Source organism: Oratosquilla oratoria, chromosome 25, assembly GCF_046742065.1.
Source record: "Oratosquilla oratoria isolate Oo_2021 chromosome 25, ASM4674206v1, whole genome shotgun sequence".
Classification (NCBI taxonomy): Eukaryota; Metazoa; Arthropoda; class Malacostraca; order Stomatopoda; family Squillidae; genus Oratosquilla; species Oratosquilla oratoria.
The window spans coordinates 11,193,104-11,216,846 of record NC_134801.1 but is presented as its reverse complement, the minus strand read 5'-3'; the positions used below and the strand labels follow the sequence as shown (position 1 = coordinate 11,216,846).

Here is a 23,743-nt window from a genome sequence, read left to right as displayed (position 1 = left end):
GCCCCACGAATGATTTCCACGGGGGGGTGGGCCTCAGAGGTCAAAATGTAGTGGGCACAGAAGAGGTGAGGACGGGATTGAGGAGAGGAGGTGAGGACGGAAGTGAGGACTACTCCTAACAACCACCATTAGACAAGATGACCAATAGCAATCTTACAAACAAGCTAGGAATCACTATACCAGAATTTGCAGGAAGAAAGCAATTTTGAAAGAGGTGTGGTAGAAGAATGAAAAGATGAACCAAAACTGTTTTACAGGTTCATACATGGTGAATTGGGACACGGAAAAAATCAACAAGTCACGCAAAAGAACACAAGAATGAAGGAAACTGCAAGAGACCACGAGGCCCACACCAGGCAGCTCCATGTCCATTACCACCAGTCATCCCCATCCATAAAGTTGTCTAACCATTTCTTAAAACAACTGATTGTTTCAGTGCTCATTACATGGTTACTAAGTCTGTTCCATTCATTGACCACCCTATTAGTAAACCAGTTCTTTCCTATTTCCTTCTTAAATCTGAATGTGTCCAGTTTAAATCCATTACTACGAGTCCTGCCCTGTTATTTTAATATGATGACCTTGTTTGCATCACCCTTGTTAAAGCCTTTGATCCACTTAAACACCTTTATTAGATCACCTTGCCCTCTGCATCTTCCCAGAGAGTGTAAGTTAAGGTGTTTAAGCCTCTCTTCGTAAGGTAAATTTCTGAGCCCATGTATCATTTTGGTTGTTCTCCTCTGTACTGATTCTAGTGAATTGATGTCCATTCTATAAGATGGAGACCAAAACTGTACCATATAGTCAAGGAGGGGTCTAACACTAGATAGTTTGATAATTACCTCTGCACTTCTATTCATAACTGTCCTAGCAATGGAACCTAATGCATTGTTTCCTGGAATTAAGGTCAAGATTCGCTAGAACTCCCAAGTCTCTCTCTCAATCAGTTTTCTCTAAAAACATGTTATCTAAGTTATATCTATTTTTGTGGTTGTGTAGCCCTACGTTTAACACACTGTACTTTGAGATATTGAAGTTCATTTGCCATTTCACTGATCATGTGAACAATTTGTTAAGATCGTCCTGCAGAATCTCGGTGTCGTCTCCTGACCTAATTTGGTCTGCCCCCGGAGATTTTGTAGCTTTAAGTCTTTCAATCTGCTTGACTACTACCTTTCTAATGCTGATATTAGATAGTCTACTTTCTTCATCCCCACTGAAAATTGGATCGCAGTCAGGTACCAAATCTAATCTCTCCTTAGTAAAATCAAGAGAAAATATTTGTTAAATGCCTCACCCATGTTACTCATTAGGTGCTCATTATTAGTTAAGAGTAAGTCCAGAGTATTCTCTCCCCTCATAGGATTGGTGATCATTTGTTTTAGGAAATCCTGCACCACATCTAAGAAAATTTTTGCTTCCTGATTTCCTACTAAAAGTTCCCAGTCATTGTTTCTATAATTAAAATCTCCCATGATCACAACATTTTTGTACTGGGACACCCTGCAAATTTCATGAGTCAGGGGAACAGTCTGCTCATTGTTGAAATTAGGAGGTCTGTAACATACGGGTATATACTGTATTCCTGGACTAGGTGACGTAGGGAGAGACTGACACTCGGTTTTGGCTTATGCGCTTTATTCTGGTGGATACTTGTGCGTCAGCCTAAGGACTGACATGATGTGGTCCCCATGTGGGGAACCAACCATGAAGGCCTAGCAACGTATGTACAGAGGTCAGAATGTCTGAATTGTCCAGATCTTAAAATCAGAATCTGACTGGCCTGCCCACTGCAGGCAGTATATATACCCAGGCCTGATCTGACACCTTGACCAGACGTGACCCAATTGGGGTGACCCATCCTAGCCTTCAAGTGGTGAGTCAGGTCAGACTGCCACACAACTCTATCATGCATCAATTTGCACCTACACGCATACTTGTGGGGTACAGGTACACCACAGGTCTATATTGGACGCCAATAACAAGTTTCTTATTATTGCCTATAATCTTCACCTAAATAGATTCCATACTATCCTCTTCCTTAATTAGATTGTTGATAATACAGTTTATTATATTTTGAATGAAAAGTGCTACTCCCCCACTCCTGCCAACCCTGTCCTTGTGAAAAAACTTATATCCTTCTATCTTGATTTCTGGAAGGAAATGTCATCAGTCATATTGAGCCAGGATTCAGCAATAGCTATTACATAAAATCTCTCTACACATGCTTTACCTTGCAGTAGATAAATTTTATTTATTATACTTCTGCTGTTTGTATAGTAAACTTTTAGTTTATCCTCCCTCCACATGATTTGGTGATTCTTTACACAGTCCCTCATTGTGCTGTTTCTATTGCCTAAACTATATTCCGAAACTTTCCTCCCCAACTCCCATGTAATCTTCCTGAAAAAACCCTGCAGGATGCCTACTTCTCGCTCAAGGGATTCATCAAAGAGCTGAAATCCTGGGTGATAAGTGCACCCTGTCCTTTGTATATACAATAGCCGCCATAAGTATTGATGCTACACCCTTCCCAAAAAAGCAACAAGGAAAAAATTGTATTGAAGTCAGAAAATTGGTACAACAAAATTTATTATTGAACATTTACTCCTTCTTTAGTACTTGATTACATTTCCCTTCTACTTGATGACTTCCTTCAGTCTTCTAGGGACACTATCAGTGAGATTGTTAAGCTTTTCCACTGAGAATTCTGTCCAGATTGTGTGCAGTGCTGCCTCCAACTCCAGGGGTGACGAGGTGTCATACCTCTCCAGACTTTTTTTCATCAAACTCCAGAGATTCTCAATAGGGTTGAGGCCTGGAGAGCTGCCAGGCCAGTCTTCAAAGTACTTTACTTCACAATTTTTCAACCACTTTGTTACACTTTTAGCTGTGTGGCAGGGGGCACTGCCCTACATGAAAAAAATCAGCCTCTCACTTATCAAAGGAGTTGGGAAGGTAGTCACACAACAACTCTTAAGTTATTGTTCTGATTCATTTTCTCATTTTTAGGCAGCACTGCAAGGTGCCCCACACCATAGTATGTAAAACAACCCCATACCATTAGCAAGTCAGGGTGTTTCACTGTAGGGGTGATGTACCATGACTGAAGAGGACCACTGCCAGGCTGGCGGTACACGTAACCAGGTCAGTTGCTGGTCACAGTGAAGGTACTTTCATCACTCCAAAGTACCTTGCTCCATTCACCATATCTCTTTGCAAAATTCACTTGCTTATGCTTTTGTACTTTAGTAAGGAGGGGCTTCCCTCTCCCCATAAAATGCTGCATGTTGATTTTTTCATGCAACCAGCGTTGCACTGTGCAAAGAGACACCACCTAATATACCAGGAGACTTGTCTGTCTCACACTTAATAACATTTAAAGTGTGTGGTGTGAGTTTCCTGGGTCTGCCACAGCTCTGACATGGGGTAGGTAGAGATGCCCCCACCATCCTTGAAACGTAACAACCAGCACTGCACTGAATGTACTGTAACTCCTGTATTTTCAGAGATTTCCTTCACAGAATGCCCTGCCTTAAACAGGGCCACTATAGCAGCAATCTTGTCACATTCGATTTCATGTCCACTACCCATAGTCAGCAACACAGACGCCAAACCACTGAGAATTTACGTAGAATTTCAAACAGCACCAAGCCTGGAAACATTGCATGCCCTGGTGGCAGCCAACCTTGGTCTCCCTGCCAGGCATATGAAAAAACATCTGGCTCGCTCAGGATATTGAGGGTGAGGGACTTCCAATTTGTGGCATAAGTATTGATGTCCGTATTATCGCGTCCAAACTTTTGGCAGCTATGGTAGATGATTCTTATTGTAAAAGCAGTCCCAGTTGTCAACAAATGGCCATCCATTGGGCTTATGATATTTTGCCAATGCCACATGCCTCCAACTCTGTGCCTTGGAAGGATTCCACATACAACAGGAACCCCTCTCTTATTTCTAATCTTATCTAGTGCATCCCAAAACCGTGCAAACAATTCCTCACTCCTTAACTTACCTTTGTCATTCCCACCAGCACTCAAACAAACAATGGGTTTCACACCTTCCCTGACTATACACTCTTCAATCATGTCTCTAACATCACCTATCCCCACCCTGGGGAAACACACCTGGGTCTTATGCTTCCTATCTTTGTTGCAGAAGGCCCTATCTAAATACTGCACTTGACTATCTTGTACAACCAAAATCTACCTGTGGGCTGAGACCTAGCGACTGCCCCATCCTTCCTCTCTTGCATTTTCTTCATTTCTTCTTCTTGTAAACCCACAAGAGCTTGAAATAAGTTTCTGCATTCAAGCAGGTCTGGTGAGAGTTTTTTTACACACTCTCCATGTTTTGTTTGTCACTTTTTTCCACCCAGGTTCCAAACATGGTTTGTCATGCGTGTTTAGCCATGTCTCAATTATTCCTATCATATTGAGATTTTTGCTTTTGACATGCACCTGTATTTCTTGGAATTTATTCCTAATACTACGAGCATTAAAGTACATGGTTTTAAGGAACTTGTGATTATTTTTTTGACATGTTTTGAGTTTCAACATCATGCTTTACATTATAATTTTGTTCTTTATTGACACCTTGCTCTATATTGATATTTGGTCCTTCATTGACATTCAATGCCTCATGGACATTTGCCCCATCACAGACATCTGGTCCCTCACGGTCTTTTGATCTCGTATGTATACCTTGCCCCCCCCCCCATGTTACTGCGTTCCACAACAGCCACCTGTTGTTCACTGACTTTCTATCTGGCATCCCTTCCAAAAATTATATTCTGTCCTCCACTGTCCTCCTACCATGATATTTTGTCCTCCACTATCATTACATCCCATTGTGATATTTTGTCCTCCACTATCATTACATTCCATCATGATATTTTGTCCTACACTATCATTACATCCCATTATGATATTTTGTCCTTGACAAATTAATATTTCATCCTCTACCGACATATCCTAAAATGATATTTTGTCTTACACTGACACATTGCTCTACATTATTGCTATACCCTACTCTGTCTTACCCAGTACACTCTGTTTCCATTTCCCTTTGAGTTTTTACCCCAAAAAAGGAACTAGTTCATTACAAACTCCCACAATGAGGTTTGTAAGAACATCTTTGCTTCTGCATGTAAGGTGGATCCCATCAAAAGCGTAAAGGTTATGACGTCTGGAAAAGAGATACCAAGCATCAAGAAAGTGGTATCCCATTTGCGTGCACAATCATGATATCCTCTCATTGATCCCTATGTTCTAACACAAGACTGCGTAGATCCTCAGAAGAATCCCACAGACTATGTAACAGCTTCCATGTTCTTTAATCTTCTGAAGGAGGACCTTGTAAGTCTGAAGAAGTTCCTTCAATCTCACCCTACCCACATTGTTACTTCCTGTATGACGATTGTAACTGTTAAAAGATATATATATATATATATATATATATATATACTGTATATATATGTATATATATATATATATTTTTTTTTTAGTGGAATTCAGTCTTGAAACATAAATGAATAATGGATGAGTGGTCTGTAAAGATATCACTGGAATCCCTAAATTATTGATAATGTAAAACTTATGTACTCAATTCTCCATATGTGGTTAAGTGTTGGGTATACAACCCAAAAATCATAGGGGTGATGGAAGTGTATACACATCCACCACCTTGGGTTTCTGGGGAACAGCCATGGACTGTATGGTGTTGGCCAAGGTAGTAGCTACTTGATTAAGAGTGTGCCCAACTCCAAGGTCCAAGTTAGGGAGCTTAGATGATTTCCTTCTCTAAACCAAGAGGGACCAATCATCCTGGCCTGAATCAGGGATGGAAGAGATGTTGCTAGTCCCATGGAGATCTCAATAAAACCTGGGGCATTAATCTGATTCCATGACTCCCATCCCTTGGCTTTCTAGGGAACATCCATGGATTGTATGGTGTTGGCCAAGGTGGTAGCTACTTGACTAAGAGTGTGCCCAACTCCCAAGGTCCAAGTTATGAAGCTTAGATGATTTCCTTCTCCAAACCAAGAGGGACCAATCATCCTGGCCTGAATCAGGGATGGAAAAGATGTTGCTAGTCCAGTGGAGATCCTGGTAAAACCTGGGGCATTAATCTGATTCCAAGACTCCCATCTCTAGGCTTAAACATGGCAAACGTGTGTTAGTGACTCATAACAGGGTTGGCCATTGTGTCAAATGGAGTTCATTTTATTATTATTGTTATTATATATATATATATATATATATATATATATATATATATATGTATTTACCTAGTTGTATTTTACGGGAAGGGGAGCTATGCTCGTGGGGTCCGGTCTTCATATCTCATTTTATCTAAACTATTTTTAAATTCATGTATTGTTTTTGCACACACCACTTTCTCATCTAACTTGTTCCAACTGTTTATTACTCTGTGAGGAAAGCTGTTCTTTTTCAAGTCTCTTCTATAGCTGTCTTTTTTTTATTTTCTTTCCGTGTCCTCTTGTATTTCTGTTATCCCATTTTATCAGATTCTCTCTATCAGTAATTTCTATGCCTTTCATGATTCTGTAAATAGCTATCAAATCTCCTCTCTCTCTTCTTTGCTCTAGTGTCTGTAGTTCAAGTTTTTCTAGTCTCTCTTCATATGATAGTTTTGAGAGCGTTGGTGCCAGTTTTGTAATTGCTCTTTGTATTCTTTCAAGTTTTTTTATACATTTTTTTGTACTTGGTGATCATATCGTTGCTGCATATTCCAATCTTGGTCTTATCAGGGTGATTAGGATTTTCTTCACCATTTCTTCATCCAGGTATGTAAATGCAACTTTGATTGTTATCAAATTATAAGTTTCTCCAAAAATCTTATTTATATGTTTCTCGGGTGACATATTATTCATAACAATGACTCCCAGGTCCTTCTCATTTTCTACTTTTTTTATTCCTTCTTCTCCCAATTTATATGCTCCTGTTATTCTCTTTTTGCTTTTTCCAAATTCCATTATACTACACTTTTTTGTATTGAACTCCATCTCCCACTTCCTACTCCATTCCTGTACTATATTTAGATCTCTCTGTAGTGATTCACAATCTTCTTCAGTTTCCACTCTTTTCAATAGTTTTGCATCATCTGCAAAGAAGCTCATATAGCTTTCTATTCCTTCATCCATATCATTAATATATATAGCAAACATTATTGGGGCCAGTACTGTTCCCTGCGGAACACCGCTTATTACTTCATCCCATTTTGAGTGCTGGTTTCTTATCACTACTCTCCTTTTTCTTTCTTGCAAAAAGTCTTCCATCCAATTTAGTAGTTTTCCCTGTATTCCTCCTTGAGTTTCTAATTTCTTAAGCAACTTCTTATGTGGTACTTTGTCAAAAGCTTTCTTTAGGTCTAGAAATGCACAGTCCGCCCATCCATCTCTTTCTTGTATTATATCTATTAGCCTTGAATAGAAACATATTAAATTGGTGACGCATGATCGTCCTTGTCTGAATCCAAATTGCCTTGGATTTAACACTTTGTTTTTTTTCTAAATATTTTACCCATCTACTTTTGATAATTCTTTCACAAATTTTTGCTATTGTACTTGTTAGAGAGACTGGTCTATAGTTTGTAGGTTCTTCTTTATTTCCTCCTTTATATATAGGTACTATATTTGCTTTTTTCCAATCTTCTGGAACTTTTCCTTCTTTCAAGGAACTGTTTAGTATGCTATGTATTTTGTCTGCCAGTTCATTCCTGCATTCTTTCAGAATCCAGTTTGCTATTTCATCTGGTCCATGCGATTTTCTGACATCAATATTACTCAAGTGTGTCAATATTTCATTCTTTGTTACTTCTATTTCTTCCATAGGGGGATTTTCTCTTTCCATTCAATCTCTTCAGGTTGTATGTTCTCCCTTGTAAACACTGATTTAAAATGTTTGTTCATAATTTCCGCCATTTCCATTTCCTCAGTGTATTCAACTCCCTCTTGTCTTAATTTCTCCAAGTCTTGTTTGTTTTTCAGTTTATTGTTTACAAATCTGTAGAATAGTTTTGGTTGATCTTTACACTTTTCTATGACATCTTTTTCATATTTTCTCTTTTCCTCTCTGCACGTTTGTACATATTCATTTCTATAACCGGTATATATTTTCCATTTTTCAGGTCTGTCTTTTTTCCATCTGTTCCAGGCTTTGTCTCTTTTGTCTTTTAGCTCCCTACAACTTTTGTTGTACCAGCATTTTACATATTCTTTTTCTTGTTTTTGTCTTGGGACATACTTTTCCACTCCTTTTTTGTAAATTTTTGTCAAAATATTCCATTTCTGTTCCACTGTTGTTTCTTCTTTGTATATTTCTTCCCAGTTTTCTTGTTGAAAGAATTCTCTTATTTGATCAAAGTTTGTTTTTTCATACATCATTCTTCCTTTTCTATATTGCTCATTTCTTTTCCTATATTTTTCTTCATTAAGTTCCAGTTCAATCAATATGTGGTCACTTTTGCTTATTGGTGTTTTATATTCAATCTTGTCCACTATTCTAGGTTCAGATGTAATTATTAAGTCTAGTCTCGATGGTTCTTCTTCATTTCTATACCTGGTGTTCTCCTGTATCCATTGTGTCATTGTATGGTCAGTAATCATCTCAAGTAGAGCGTTTTCCCATGAGCCGTCTCCACCCTTTACTGTCATTTCTTCCCAGCAGATTTCTGTGCAATTAAAGTCACCCATTATAACTATTCTTCCTCCATCTTCCATTATTTTATTTAATGTTATCTTTGTGTCCTCTAACATACTTTTATGTTCACTCTCCTCCCATGAGGCTGTTTTCGGTGGCACATAATTTATCACAAACTTTCTGTTCTTCTTATCTCTGTCTTCCACTTCTCTCATAATCATCTCTACTGTATTCTTTCCATATATGACGCCCTTCACGTTTATATCCTTCTTAGTCAGGAACATAACTCCACCCCCTTCCTTTTTCTCTCTGTTTTTAATCCAATAATTATATGCATCATGTCCTACACTGTTGGGTGGTAGTGGGCCTTTTAATTTTGTTTCTACAATTCCCATTATGTCCGGTTCTTTTTCTTTCAAATAATCATTCAGCTCATTCAATCCTGTTATTAATCCATCTATATTTGTGTAAGACACTCTTAATTTTCTGTCACTTCCATTGTGTTCTCTGTTTCCCTTTTGTTTTTCTCTTGTATGTCGAACTGCCTTAGTTTCATATTCACTACTCTCCAATAGAATCTCTCTTTCTCTGACTCCATTCTGTTCTCGTTTTTTGTCTTAGCTTCAAGTCTTTTCTGCTTTTCTTCCTCTCTTTCCTCTTTATTCATTTCCCTTTTTATCCATACTTTTTTATATTGTTCACTTGTTGCTAGTTTCCCTGTTTTGGATAAGATATTCTCTGCCGTCGTTTGTGACCTGAATTTAATCTTAATTGGTCTGGTCTTATCTTTACTATACTTTCCGAGCCTGAATTTTTCCTCAATTTCCTTCATAATTTCTGGTTCATCTTCCTGAACTAATTTTAGTGAACTGCTTACTTTTTCATTTTCCTCATTGGTTCTTGAGGTTCTATCTGGGTTATGTTTCTCTTCCATTCCTAATATAATTATACATTTCTTTTTGTCAGCTAAGTCTCTTACTATATTCTCCTTCTGTCTCATTACTTTAATAACTGAGTCTTCAGTTTGTTCTCTCATTTGCTGTTTAATTATATCAGTAAATGCAACTTTACTGTTTTCTTTTATCGACTTCCATCCCTCTCTGTTTTCTTTACTATTCTTCTTCAATTCCTCATTCTCCACCTTTACTTCTTTTAACTGTCTTTTCAGGTTTTCTATTTCATCAGTTAAGTTTTTGTTCGCCTTCTCTAGTTCTTCCAATTTTTCAACCCTCCTTATAATATTGTTAACATGACTGAACCTACGCTCCAAGTCCTCGATCATCTTATCGACCTTCTCTTCTAGTCTTGTCAGTCGGGGGGGGTTTGTGTCCCCCCCACCCTCTTTAAATCCCTGGAAAATATTCTCATCACTTTCTACTGTATTGCTCTTATCTATACTTCTAATCTTTACATTTTTATTAGACATTTCATCGTCGTCGGGGGGCCTTTTGTTTACCTTTCGCCTGTCTGTCTGGGCCAAGTCTACTCCTTCCTCATTTCCTTCCATTTCCCTCAGTAATCCCTCCCCTTCTCCTCTTTCCCTACTTTCCTACTATCCCACGAGCAATTTCCCACCCACCCTGTAAATACAATAGGCACTTCTCTTTGCGTTGGGATCCACAATACTTCAATTTTCTTCAGAACGTCTTCTAAGCCGTCCGTTCGTTGAAGTGTGTGTGTGTATATGCATATATATATGCGTGTGTGTGTATATATATATATATATGTGTGTGTGTGTGTGTATATATATATGTGTGTGTGTGTGTGTGTGTATATATATATATTTGTATGACACTGAATGGGTCCTAGTGATTAGAGATACATTTTAACAACCACAATGCACTTTAATTCTAAGTCATCAACATCGGCAGACCTAATGGAGGCCGACATGCAGAAATTGAAATGCGATATTGCCAAAGACTTGAACCCAGCAATCACATGACAAGATGCGTAGTTGGTAAGTTACTACGGCACTTGTCATGTGATTGCTGGGTTCGAGTCCTTGGTAGTACCGCATTTCAATTTCTGCATGTCGGCCTCCATTAGGTCTCCCGATGTTGATGGCTTAGAATTAAAGTGCATTGTGGTTGTTAAAATATATATATATATATATACATATCAGTGTATTTGGGCAGGAGTTTTTCTCTAATGCATATATTATTAAAAGTGATGGCTAGTTTTGCATTATTTTCTTATAGGTATTTTCCATATACCTTATAGATTTATGTTCCTTAGAAAGGAAATTTATGACTTGGCTGTATATAGTCATATTAGCTAGATCGCGATTTCGGGTTCTAGACCCTTCTTCAGTAGCTATAGGGATGTACTATCTTATAGGATAAGAATTAATCTGATGAGTCTTATGAAAGTTCTAAGTTTTATACTAGGCCCTCTTACTTGCTAATCACTCTAGGGGAGGTCACCCGGTATTTCGGGCAGTGACGAAATGTCACGTGCACTAGGAGAGCCTCCGGGTGCGTGTTGTGGCGGAATGTGGCATGCTTGTGGTTATGGCGTTTTGTCTCATGTTTGCACAGTTGGCGTTTTGTCCCATATTGGCAAAACTAGCCATCACTTTTAATGATATATATATATATATATATATATATATATATATATATATATATATATATATATATATATATATATATATATACCCACTCCTCGTTTAACGACCTACTCGATTAACGACAACTCGGAGTAACGACGGGCTTTATGACTGACCAATATTAGTTTAACGTAAATCTTCCGAAGTTACGACGTCGTGTACGATAATTAAGTTGGCTGAGGCAAATGTGCATGATGTTATAAATGAACTTGTACGGTGGATATTAGCTGTGAGGTAAAGTGTTCTGAAGCTACATTACCATCCTGCAAGCTGGAAAAACTACCTGGGGTACAATATATACCGGTAGTGGTAAATTTTTAGTTTCGACCAAGGGCGCAATATAGCAATAGAAAATTCATTATTAATTTTGTAAATTATAATGTATCAACGTAATATGCAATTTTGTGAGCGGAAATAAAAAAAAGGTGCTAAAACAAATTTCGTAAGTAACGAAGTCATGTCGGACGAATGGTACACCATGTTTGTTATGATAGATGCCGATGTCGAGGAAATGAAAGGATGATAAATTCGCCTAACCGAAACTAAACTAACCTAACCTGTGTTTGATATATCATTACCTGCAAATTAAATGTCATCCGGCTCGTCCTCGTTGTCGTCGTCGTGAGAGACTTTGGTAGACAACAAGATGGCGTCCCGATCCTATGCTACCGACTTCGTTCATTAGCATATTTTCTTGTAGCATGGTATTTTTTACTTTCATTTCCGCCCACAAAATTGCATATTACGTTGATACATTTTAATTTACAAAATTAATAATTAATTTTCTATTGCTATATTGCGCCCATGGTCGAAACTAAAAAAATACCCCGGTATGCAATACGGAATGTCAGCATACGCGGATTTGGTCATATACGGTAATTTCGGGAACATAACCTCCGTAAATAAACAGTAAATAAAGCTTTAATGTACTGTATAAAAGAGGGAAAATACACGAAAATAAAGATACATGTATTGCTGGACATTGTAGATACAGTACATGTACGTATATGTATACACTTTCGCTTAACGACCAATTCGGTTAACGACGGCGCGCTGGTCCCAATTGTCGTCGTTAAACGAGGAGTGGTTGTATATATATATATATACATATATATATATACATATATATATATATATATATATTTTTTTTTTTTGCACTGAGTGTCTAACATAAACTCCTCACTGAGAAACCAATGGGAGAGCTGGTTTAGTTGCCAACAGCTTAAGTGTTCATTAGATAATACTAGGTTACATGGTACCCATAGTAGGACAGTTGTACTTCACTTGACATCAGTTGCTGAGGTAAAAAAAATCAACAGTAGAACACTGAGAATAAATGGTTGAGAGGAGTCTTTGGTTGCCTTAAAAATTTGTATGGTGCTCAGTGCATGAAACTCTGATATTTTTGCATGAAAGACAAAAATTGAATGCTTGAATGTTGGTACATAGGAGATTTACAAATAGATGTCACAAAACTTGATCCACTGTTGTACATAATGTGGTTAGGTTAGATTATGTTAGGATATGCTGGACTTAAGACCTGGTGCCTGAAACCAATCAGTTTGTACAGAAACAAACTAAACTTATAGATGGGACAGGTCTGATCATCAGAGGGTTGATATTTTAATTCTTTTCCACATTCATTTTGTGTCTACTTCCTCTAATCACAAATATATAAGAGAAACTGGGAGACATTTCCAGTTTGAATATTTTGAATAAATTACGTGAAGTTACACTAAATCAGTTATTGCAGATTCATTGTGAAAGTTTATTCTGCTGCATTTTTAAATGTGCATGTCCATTTTATATGTATATGAATATATATATGTATATATATATATATTTATATATTTTTTCTTTTTCTTTTTCCAGTATGTCCAGATCACTATCATCACGTTATGGATTTGGCCGATTTGCTCAGAGCTCTATGGTTACAGTGGGGAAACAATCGGTGGGCCTACACATGGGTCCAGTACAGAGAACCTTAATAAACATGGAAAACTTATCACGGGCACCAAGCTGTAAGCAACAGGCTATAAATATTAGTGTTGATAAAGGAAACTTCTTGTCAAAGAAGACTTTAGAAGTCCCAAGTAATCCCCCAAGCCTTGGCCCTGTCAACTTTCTGGCTTCATGCAGCAGCACAACTTCAAGTCCAGTCTTCACAAAATCTAATTCAGATGAAGCAGTCTCTGATTTTCCAACTTCTTCTGAGGCCATTATTACGGAAGATCAGCCAAAGACCAATTACAATTCTTTTCATCCTGGACTTCTGGTACCAGAGACCTTGGATGAATGGGTTGAGATGCTTGAGGGAGCAGAGGTTCCTGAGGCAAGACTATCTGTAGAACACATCGTTGCTCATGTCCTTGGAGTGCCCAGGGTAAGGCCATTATTGTTGTGTTATTTGATGTTGTTTGCATTTCATTGTAGAGAAAAGTTTTGTACTTATGAAAGATTATATTTCCACATTGCAGGTTCTTTATAATAGAATACAGGCATATGTCATAGTACTATCAGAATTTTTTTTGTCAAAACAAACCATAAGGCAACTAATCATATAGTGGGCAACATTGGTTTTGGGGAAAATATGGTTATGTTAGCTGACACTCAGAAATATTCAATCAAATCAGCCATCCTGAGTCCACTGCTGAACAAAGGCCTCCTTCATAGCATGCCATGATTCACATGACCGGGCCATCCTCTGCCATGTCACTCCTGCAAACTTCTCAATCTCGTCTCTCCACCTTCTGTCTGGTCTCCCTCTTCCACGCTTCCTATCTTGTGGCGTCCATTCAGTAACACACTTGCTCCATAGCTCATCAGTCGTTTGCACTAACCTTCCCAATTCCACTTCCTCTCTTTTACTGCTTCCACAATATCTTTCACTCTATTCTGCTCTCTCACCCAACTTGCTTTCTTTCAGTCTCTCAGCGTTATTCCCATCATTGATCTCTCCATTCTCCTCTGTGCTGTCCTTAGTTTTGTTTCCATTGCCTTCGTTAGTTTCCAAGTCTCACACCCGCTGATTATTGCTGGTAGAATGCATTGATTGTAAATTTTATGTTTCAAACATAAAGGTAGAAAGCCTCTCATGATCTTATTATACTTACCAAACACTTTCCAACCAATTGTAATGCGTCTTTTTATTTCATTATCATGATCTTTCGTCACTTTTACCATCTGGCCTAAATAATTATACTCTTCAACTTCCTTAAGACTCTCATCATCAATTACAATCTCTTTACTTTGAACTTTCGTATTGAACATTACTTTGGTTTTACTCTTATTCATTTTTAAACCTACTTTGACACTTTCCTTGTTTAGATCACTCAGCATATCTTGCAAGTCTTCTGCTCTTTCTGAAATAAGAATGTCATCCGTAAATCTTAGGTGGTTCAAATATTCGCTATTAATCTTTAAACCTTTCTTTTCCCAACTCAGTCTGAAAATATCTTCCAAGCAAGCTGTAAATAGTTTCGGTGAAATTGTATCGCCTTGCCGTACTCCTTTCTTGATCTTGATCTTTTCTTTATCTTTATGTAGTCAAATTATAGCAGTACCTTTGGCATAAATCTTTTCTAAAACTTTTATGATCTGTTTGTTTGTACCCTGCTTGCGTAGCAAGTTTAGTATTGCTATTTGTTCTACCGAGTCAAAGGCCGTCTCGTAATCTACAAAAGCTAAACAAAGAGGTATATTGTATTCTGTCATTTTCTCGATTAGTTGGTGTATTGCCTGCAAATGGTCTAGAGTATATCCACTCCTAAAGCCTGCCTGTTCTCTCAGTTGGTTTCCATCTAAAACTTGACTTAGTCTATTTGTAAGGATCTTGGAGAATACTTTATATACATTTGATAGCAAGCTAATTGGTCGATAGTTACTAAGGTCCTTCTGGTCTCCTTTTTTATGAAGCAAAATCACTATAGCATTGCACCATGCATCAGGAACGCTTTCTTGATGTAAGCACTGAGTGTACAACTCAGCTAATTTAATATGAACTAATTTCCCGATGCGTCTTTCAACAGATCTATCGATATACCATCTTCCCCAGGTGCTTTTCCTCGTTTCATAGTTTTTAGAGCAAATTCTACTTCCTTTGTAATCTCTGGTACACTATTAACGTCTACACATGAATTTACTGATTCAAATACGGTCTTCGACGAGTAAAGCTCTTGGTAAAATTCTTCTACTCTTTTTACCATTTTGTCTCTACATTTAATTATTTCTCCATTTCTGTCTTTCAAACATATTATTTGCTGTCTTCCTAAAGCATGTTCGCGCTTGGTCACTTGAATACTTTTACCCTTCCGAATAGTTTCCTCTATTTCATCCATGTTTCTCTTTCTTTTCTCTAATCTCTGCCTTTTGTTGATAAGCTTGTTTAGTTCTACTCTTTCTATTTCGTCTCTCCTGCTTTTAATCTGCATGGTCCTTCTTTTTTTAATTAGGTCATTTGTAGCTTGGGAGTATTTATTTTCTCTAATGCTTTTTGTACTTCCTACTTTCTATTAAAGAAATGGTTAAAAAAAGTAAATAAAAAACTTAATAAGGTCTAGACTGGAGTATGCTGTGACACTATGGTCACCCAGTACCAAAAAGAATATAAAGAAAATTGAAAGAATCCAAAGATAGCCCCAACACTTTCAAAACTGTCATATGAGGAGAGATTGTCAAAACTGAAATGACCAACTCTGGAATAAAGAAGAGAAAGAGGTGACCTGATAACCATCTACAGAATCATGAAAGGCACTGAAATCCTTGATAGAGAGGACTTACTAAATTGGGATAAGAGAAATAGAAGGGGACATGAAAAGAAACTAAAAAAGGAGAGTTATAGAAGAGACCTAAAAAAAAAAAAACTTTTCCACATAGAGTGGTGGATATCTGGAACAAACTGGATGAAACAATAGTGTGTGCAAAAAATATGCACAAATTTAAGAGCAAACTAGACACTGTGAGATACAAAGATGGGACACCACAAGCATGGCTCGCCTTCCTGTAAGATACTTGGTAAATACACACACCCATATATGGGAGGTAGCAAGTCAAGACACACACCTACTTTCACCCATTCCACTCCTGCTACCCTTTCACCTTAGCTCCTTGTGGATGAAGGGTCCTCTCTGTCTCCTGCCCACCGCCCAGGTCAGAATCATTGCAGTATGACACAATACATCCACAACAGGGCCACATCATTTACATGGTGACATGCCTTCCTCATCCCCTCATGCCAAAAATAGAGAAGACTGGGAGAAATCCCTTCAGGCTGCATCAAAATGTCATCTATTCACAACCATTCTCCATTCACCCCTGTCCCTTGCCTTCTCTCTTCCCTGCTTGATAGATATTCCCCTCTTTCTCAGAGCCCTTTTCACCCCATCCATCTCATCCTTGATTGTCCCCTCAAGATCACTCCACCTACCTCTGCTTTCCACACTGTTTTTGGTGATCTTTCTTCACTTGTATATATTCATAATTTACATTATTTGGTTGTTAATCATTCTAACAGAATTTTGGGAAAAAAAAAATTGTAAGGAAGATATTTGGGATTTTGTTCTTGGTAACTTGGCCTATTGCAGCACTAAAACTACCATATGCTTGCTTAAGCCTTCCCAAGGCCTGACCGCATATAAGGCACAGGGTGATTTTCTAAAACACTTCAAAAGAAAGAAAAAGAGAGAGAGAGAGAGAAAGAGGAAAGACACCCCTATCAAAAGAACACCACCAAAAAAAAAAAAAAAAAAAAAAAAAAAAAAAAACAGTGTGAGAGTTTTCAAAATTCCACAATGATACCACACAGAAGAAATAATGGAAGTAATAGTAGCATGATCAAAAGCAGTTAGAGTTATTGGGTTAAGAAAACCACAAACGATACAAAGGTTAAAACCCCCAAACAAATAGTGACCTTCAATCAGCCACAAGTTCCAACTTACCTAACAGTAGAGTACTTAAGATATGAAGTGAAATACTATCCATCTCCATGCCACTGCTTCAACTGTCAGTGCTTTGGATATACTGGACAATGGTGTTGCTACCTAGAAGGCATATGTACACATTGCTCAGTCTTGCGCACGTGGTACCCCATGCTCAAACCCAGTCAAATGTAAAAACTGCAACCAAAATTGCACTGCATCATCCTTAAATTGTTCAGTATAAACTGTACAATATCAAAAAGTCGTATGCCTTGGAAACTTGGAACTTCTCACTTTCAGGGCTAAAGACAAGTACGATCCAGGATGATCAGACCAGGAGTCACAGGTGCAGAAGCACCATAATTCACCAGACAGACCCCACCTTCCCAATAGTTCCACTTGAATGATCATAATGCAAAACTCTCTACACAAACCAACACTTCCTCACCTGTACTGCAAGAACCTTCACCCTCTCCCCAACTGAAGTATAGGAATATCCTATACAAAGCCCCCATCCCTTCTAGTCCACCACAATCCCTGTCCGCCAACCCATCCACCAACCCCAACACCTACACTCTTCCACTCCAAGAAATGACATCGCTCTCAGGAGAAACCATAGAAGACATAATGGAGTACATCACTTACACCACACAAATGAACTCCTCACCCCTAAAAATGTCAACAAAACATTCTCCAGACAACTGCGAGATTCAAAACCCATCGGAATATTCACAGCCTCGGAACTGGGGATGCAAACTGAAACTTCTACACCAATTTTATACACATTAACACCAAACTCCATGTAAGATTCCTAGACCTCCCAATGTCTCCACCAGACCCACCTGGAATAAATGTGTGCATATCAAGTCCTTACTCGTCCCTAACCACACACACCCCTAACATTACACAATGACCTCGACAGTGAAGGAACCGATACCCTGAAGAACAATGCCATGCAAGTAATCCACCGCCGACGGGCGCAGCACACACATGCGCGAACAAGTTCATCCCCCTCTACCCAACAGCATAACACAAAATCACGAGAACCCCGACAGCGAGATAACACTGCCTCCCAACGGAACAGACCCGCCCGCAATCCTCCCTTCCCCACCTCGGCCCGCTCCGACAGCCCTGATACCGCCTCACCCACCGAGATGCTCGCTGCTGACCCAGCTGAGCTCTCCCCCCTCCGTGGGAAGACCGACAACGACAGCTGTATCTCTTCGGCCTCAACCACTTCCGGTGCTACCCGGGGCGACGGAAGTGACTCTGATTTGGACAGAGAGGTTACCAATGATGCCCCCCTTCAATAACTCTGAACTTAGCATTCTCCAGTGGAACATCAACGGGTTCCTCGGCAAAAGAGCATATCTCCTGGCTATCGCTCAGGAATACGATTTCGGTATCATTCTTCTACAGGAAACACTACTAAGGGAGGAGGTGTGATTCCCGGGTTATCCTTACCTCGCGGTGACACTACGAGAGGCTGCATGGCCCTTGCCAAGGACAGCCTACCCTGCAGCGAAGACACCAACTCCATATACTGTGATGGCGTGGATACTCATGCGGTACTCGTACAACGAGCCCATGAGACCTTCACCATCTACAACTTGTACAGGGGCTTTCACGCGGTCCTGGATCTTGGGGAAGTGAGCACCCTCGCTGAGGACAGACTCCTCATCCTCGGATTGGATTTCAACGTTCACCATCCATTTCTGTTATCCACATAGGGCCCCAATAATTCCGGGAATCATCTGCACTTCACATTGAATTCCTCCACCGACATTCCCCAGCTGAACGACGGATCTCCGATCCATGCACAGGGAGGCAGGCTCGACTTAATCCTCGTGACTGCCGCTCTCCTCCCACGCGCGATGGGAGATCCACCCCGTTGTCACCAGTGATCACTTTGCCGTATGCACGTACATACGGGATATGGCTCTGCTACCGGTGGTGTCACACATTCCGCGGTGGAAAGCACCAAAGGCCAACTAGCCTCTCTTCTCCAACGCCCAGGAGTCCTTCGTTATGGGACGTTGACAGCTTGAAGGCGGACTTCTCAGCCGCCCTCCACGCTCCCGCTGATGGGGCGATTCCGCCGCAGGGACAACCCACCCGAAGACACAATAACCACTGGTACTACAACGAGGAAATGAGAGAGGCTAACCACAGGGTGTGCATGTTCCGCCGCGCCTCCCAACGGAATAGAACACAGGTCATTCTTGCCAACCTCCGAGCGGCAGTTCGCGAGGCGCATGCCACGACTACGCTTGTCATGATCAATAAATTTCATAAGTGGTGTGAGGGCTTCAACACCCACACCTCCCTCTCAGAGCTCAGGAGAAAACTACATGTAGCTACTAACAGGTCTCGACCACGTCTAACTTATCATGCCGCAGTTGAGGAGGCGCATCGGTTGGTAGAGGAATTCGCCCCTCGAACCAGCAGCGCCTTCCTGCCACAGCGCGCCCAGGAGACGCAGCAGCAGCTGCGGGAGGGAAGGATCCAACACACCGGGGGACATGATGGCTCAGCCAGACGAGACTGACACAGAATTCACTCTCAGAGAGCTCACGGCCACCCGCAGACCTGACAAGAACACTGCTCCTGGTGAGGACGGCGTCACCTACTCCATGCTGGCATACCTCGGACCAACAGGAGAGGAGGCCTTTCTTCGTATAGTTAATGCATCCTGGAGGACTGGCAGACTGCCCACAGCCTGAAAGATGGACACAATAGTGCCGATTCCCAAACCTAAGGAACCCGGTGCCTACCACCCCATCAGCTTGGTCAGTTGCATGGGGAAACAGCAGAGAGAATGATACTCAACAGGTTGCTATAGAAACTAGGTCTGTTGCATGAGCGTGTCTACGCTTATCGCAAGGGCACTGGTACCGCCCACAGTAATGCCACTCTTCTCGCTGCAGTGAGCAGCGAGCCCTCCGTCACGATATTCCTCGATCTGGAAAAGGCCTTCGAGTTAGCCAGTCCTCTAGCTATTCAAGGCACTCTCGCCCGCAAGGGTGTGAGAGGCAGACTGCTCACCTGGATAGCCGACTACCTGTCACGTAGATCTGCACGCGTGCGCTTTCAAGGTCACATGTCTGAGCCCAGGGCGCTGGAGAATGGTACACCACAGGGAGGGGTCCTCAGCCCGGCTCTCTTCAACGTGCTGATCTCCAACGTACTGGAGCTCCCCCTCCCTAAGGGTGCAAAATTATCTACTCGGATGACTTTGCACTCATCATCGCTGGGAAGTAGCGATGCTACAACAGCACAGCTCTGTCTAGACGCCGTTGCAGCGAAATGCATCAGGATTGGACTTAAAATCTCCCCACGGAAGTCCAAAGTCATGACATTCAGTTTCGGGCGTGGAAGGGAACCCCTCGTCACTCAGGGATTCGTGCTGGACTGAGTCTCCTAATTCCAGTACCTGGGTGTATGCATCAACAAGGGACTCATCTTCAACAGGGAATATCTCACCTCAAGGACAGAATGACAGCCAGAACCACAGTGATGAGGGCCATGTGCGGAAGGGCACTTGGTGCCACACATCAAGGCCTACGCACGTACTACGTACAACCTGTGTGCTCTATGGTCGACTACGCTGCCCCGGCCACGGAAAAACTCCAGCGGCTTGAACCATGCCAGAATGAAGCGGCTAGAGTCATCCTGGGAGCACCACGGTGGTACAAAGTTCTCAACCTCTAGCGGGAAGCCTCAGTTCCACCTTTCCAACTTAGGATCAGAATGCTCGGAGCGGGCTTTGTTGCCCGCGCACTCCACTCCCCCGGCGAGACAGGTCTAAGTCAGGCCATCTAAACTATCCTAGAACGTGTAGGTATACTGCTTCACCCCAACACTTGGCTCAAGAGGCCAAGCTACTGGACTCCTTCCTAACATCAACCTCTCCTCGAGAAGGGTACACCGACATCACCCGGACTACGAATGCCCGCCGCCGTGGGCACCGGCTCCCGTGACCTTCAAAATGACGTCACTCCCGGGGAAGAAGGGCACATACCACCCAGACAGTGCACGTGTGTCGGCAGACAACGGCATCCAAGCGTTGACGCGACATGGATACGTGGTCTATCACACCGACGGATTGGTGGAAACCAACAGCCCACACGCGGCCGGAGCTGCCTTCTTAAATGGTGGATGTATCTTTGGCAGGAGAGTCAGCGACTCCGCGTCCTCTCTCCAAGCCGAGGTCGTAGCTATGCAGGGGGCCCTAGAACACGCCCTCGTATCATACTTCAATTCTGTGGTTATCCACGCCGACTTTCTGAACCTGATGAGCTGCTTACAACACGCAGAGCCCGGATATATTGTCCACCTACTCACCAATATCCTTGCACTCCTGCGCAAATTCCACCGCAAAGGACGGAACGTCATTATCAACTGGGTGCCAAGTCACGTCGGTATCCATGGCAACGACCTCGCTGATGCAGCAGCCGTGGCTGCTCGCCAGCGTCCCAGGGTCGACGTCCAGGTCTCCCCCCCCCCCAGCAGGAGCCAGCTCAAACTCCGAACCAGGGCATTAGCATACATGCAGTGACACCTCCAATACAGTCTAGAGGCAGAGGTTTCCCAACGGGCGAGGTGGTACAAGAGGGTGACAGCATATGAACCCCTAGTACTACCCCGCTCCACTCCCAGACGGGTAGAAAAGCTGATCTTCAGGCTGGGTTCTAGAGGACCGTTTCTTCTGGCAGCTGATTCCCAGGTGCACCACGGAGGACCGCCGGTGCAACCACTGCCGTGCCGAAAATGCCGACCTACTCACCTGAGCGACTGCCCCGCCACCTTTTTCCTCAGACGGGGACTACCGGCGCCCCCTGAAGGTCTTTTGAGCCGCCTCTGCCGCCTTCAAAGCCCCTATGAGCTCCAACAGCTACTAGAGTGTCCGCCGGCGCTCTAACAGCTGTAGCTTCTCTATCCCCCCCCCCTCTATGCTCCTCTGTCAAGCTACACCATCCCACTTTATCTCTACAAGGTGCTTCCATAACACTACCACACGGGCTCAAACAAAGCCCGTGGGAGTGACTTTTCACTCCCAAACAAAATAAATAAATAAGTAAATAAATAAAAAACAATTAAAAATAAAATCATCCCTCTCTCTCCCCTCCCCCCTCTCTTTCCATGTCATATGCCAAACCCTACATCAACGCCGCTCTTAATTGCGCATTCGCACAAGGTTGTCTAGTTTCCGCGCTTTTAAGGGGGTTTACAGTGAATTTTCTGTTCTAAGGAGTCCGGATATTATGTAAACACACACTTGAACAGGTGGTCAAATGAATATATTAAACAAAAAATATTACACCATATTTCGTCGGTATTGTTCAGACAAGCTTAGAATTTCGAACCATAATGAATACGAAGGCCTTTTTTTTTTTTTTTTTTTATTCCAGTTGCACCTTCTTTGCGTATTTTTTTTCCCGCCTACTACGTAAAATTTTGCCTTGGCAGCTTTAGGATATTGCTATTCGTTGGATTAATATTCACCGTGAAAATATAATTTTTCGTATAAATTTCCTAATCACAGACATGTATCAAGTCCGTCTGAATCTCCTAAACATTAGAAAATATGTTCAGGATTTTTCTCCTCTCAATTTACAGTTGTTTTTGTCGCCATACACATTCCGGTAAGAAACTCACAGAAGTAAAATCTTCCAAATGCGTACGGGTTAATTATATCTTGTTTGAAGGATTTACACCCTGATGTATGATAGGTACATTCAGTTTGGCAACTAACCCGTCGAGTCCTTTGGACCCTCAGGTCTGGCCTTATAAATATGTCCATATCCCTTAGCTTGTTTCACTACAAAATGAAGAAAGTTCGCCACGACATTGAAGGGGAATAAAATGTGGACTCGAAGTTTTTGCCAACTACCACGACGTGAGAGCACGCAACGACCTCGACATCGTCAGTCCTTTACTGCAGTTTCCGCGCCTGAGGGCCTAACGGGAAACAAAGTAAGAAATTGTCTAACGTAAGCATCTTTTAAAAGCTCCACACCACCAACGAACACCACGAGGTTTGGCCGTAACTACAGACAACGCACTCGGTATTGTCACTGTGGGTCTCAATGATACAATAGAGCGTGAAGTCTAGTCACTGCGCATGCACTGACTGTGTCCTTCACTGGTCATGGAAAGTGGATGAAAACCCGCTTGTCAAACAAAAACGAGATGACAATTACTTGAGTTTTTATTCTTTCTTTTTATGCATGTATGGAAAACTGTTCCCATGCACGTTGAAATGTGGAATGATCTTGACGAATTTATTTAACAGTGCCCGTTTCTCGCCTTGTGTTGCAATCTTTTCAAATAATTTACTCCAAATATTGATGTGACTGCTGTAGCAACCGTTAACTGCGCCCGAAGCCACTTCTCACCTAGATAGAATCGTTTGGGTATTAGAAATATAAAGCACCTGCTGGATGCCAATAACTCGAAAGTTAACATCAATATATAATTAGTAGGTAACCTCAGTTTGTCTAACATCGACAATCCTATTATTTTAATACGAAGTTGTGGAAAATTAACGATAATTC

At 41.2% G+C, this 23,743-nt stretch overlaps 1 protein-coding gene across 9 annotated transcripts in view; it reads left to right on the top strand.

Annotated features, from left to right (window-relative positions):
• The window catches only part of HemK1 (HemK methyltransferase 1), an 86,373-nt gene that overhangs the window by 11,202 nt on the left and 51,428 nt on the right, over positions 1 to 23,743 (top strand). For 4 of the 9 annotated variants that reach the window (XR_012967612.1, XM_076208369.1, XM_076208370.1 and 1 more), the window contains exon 2: positions 13,144 to 13,654. Coding sequence is in view for 8 of the 9 variants with exons in the window: in XM_076208369.1 (XP_076064484.1) it covers positions 13,144 to 13,654 (511 nt within the window). In the remaining variant the exon portion in view is untranslated. Of the gene's footprint in view, positions 1 to 303; positions 399 to 3,012; positions 3,148 to 3,509; positions 3,745 to 5,969; positions 6,111 to 13,143; positions 13,655 to 23,743 lie in introns of those variants that run through there. The other 5 variants (XM_076208375.1, XM_076208376.1, XM_076208374.1 and 2 more) reach the window with 5 other exon arrangements.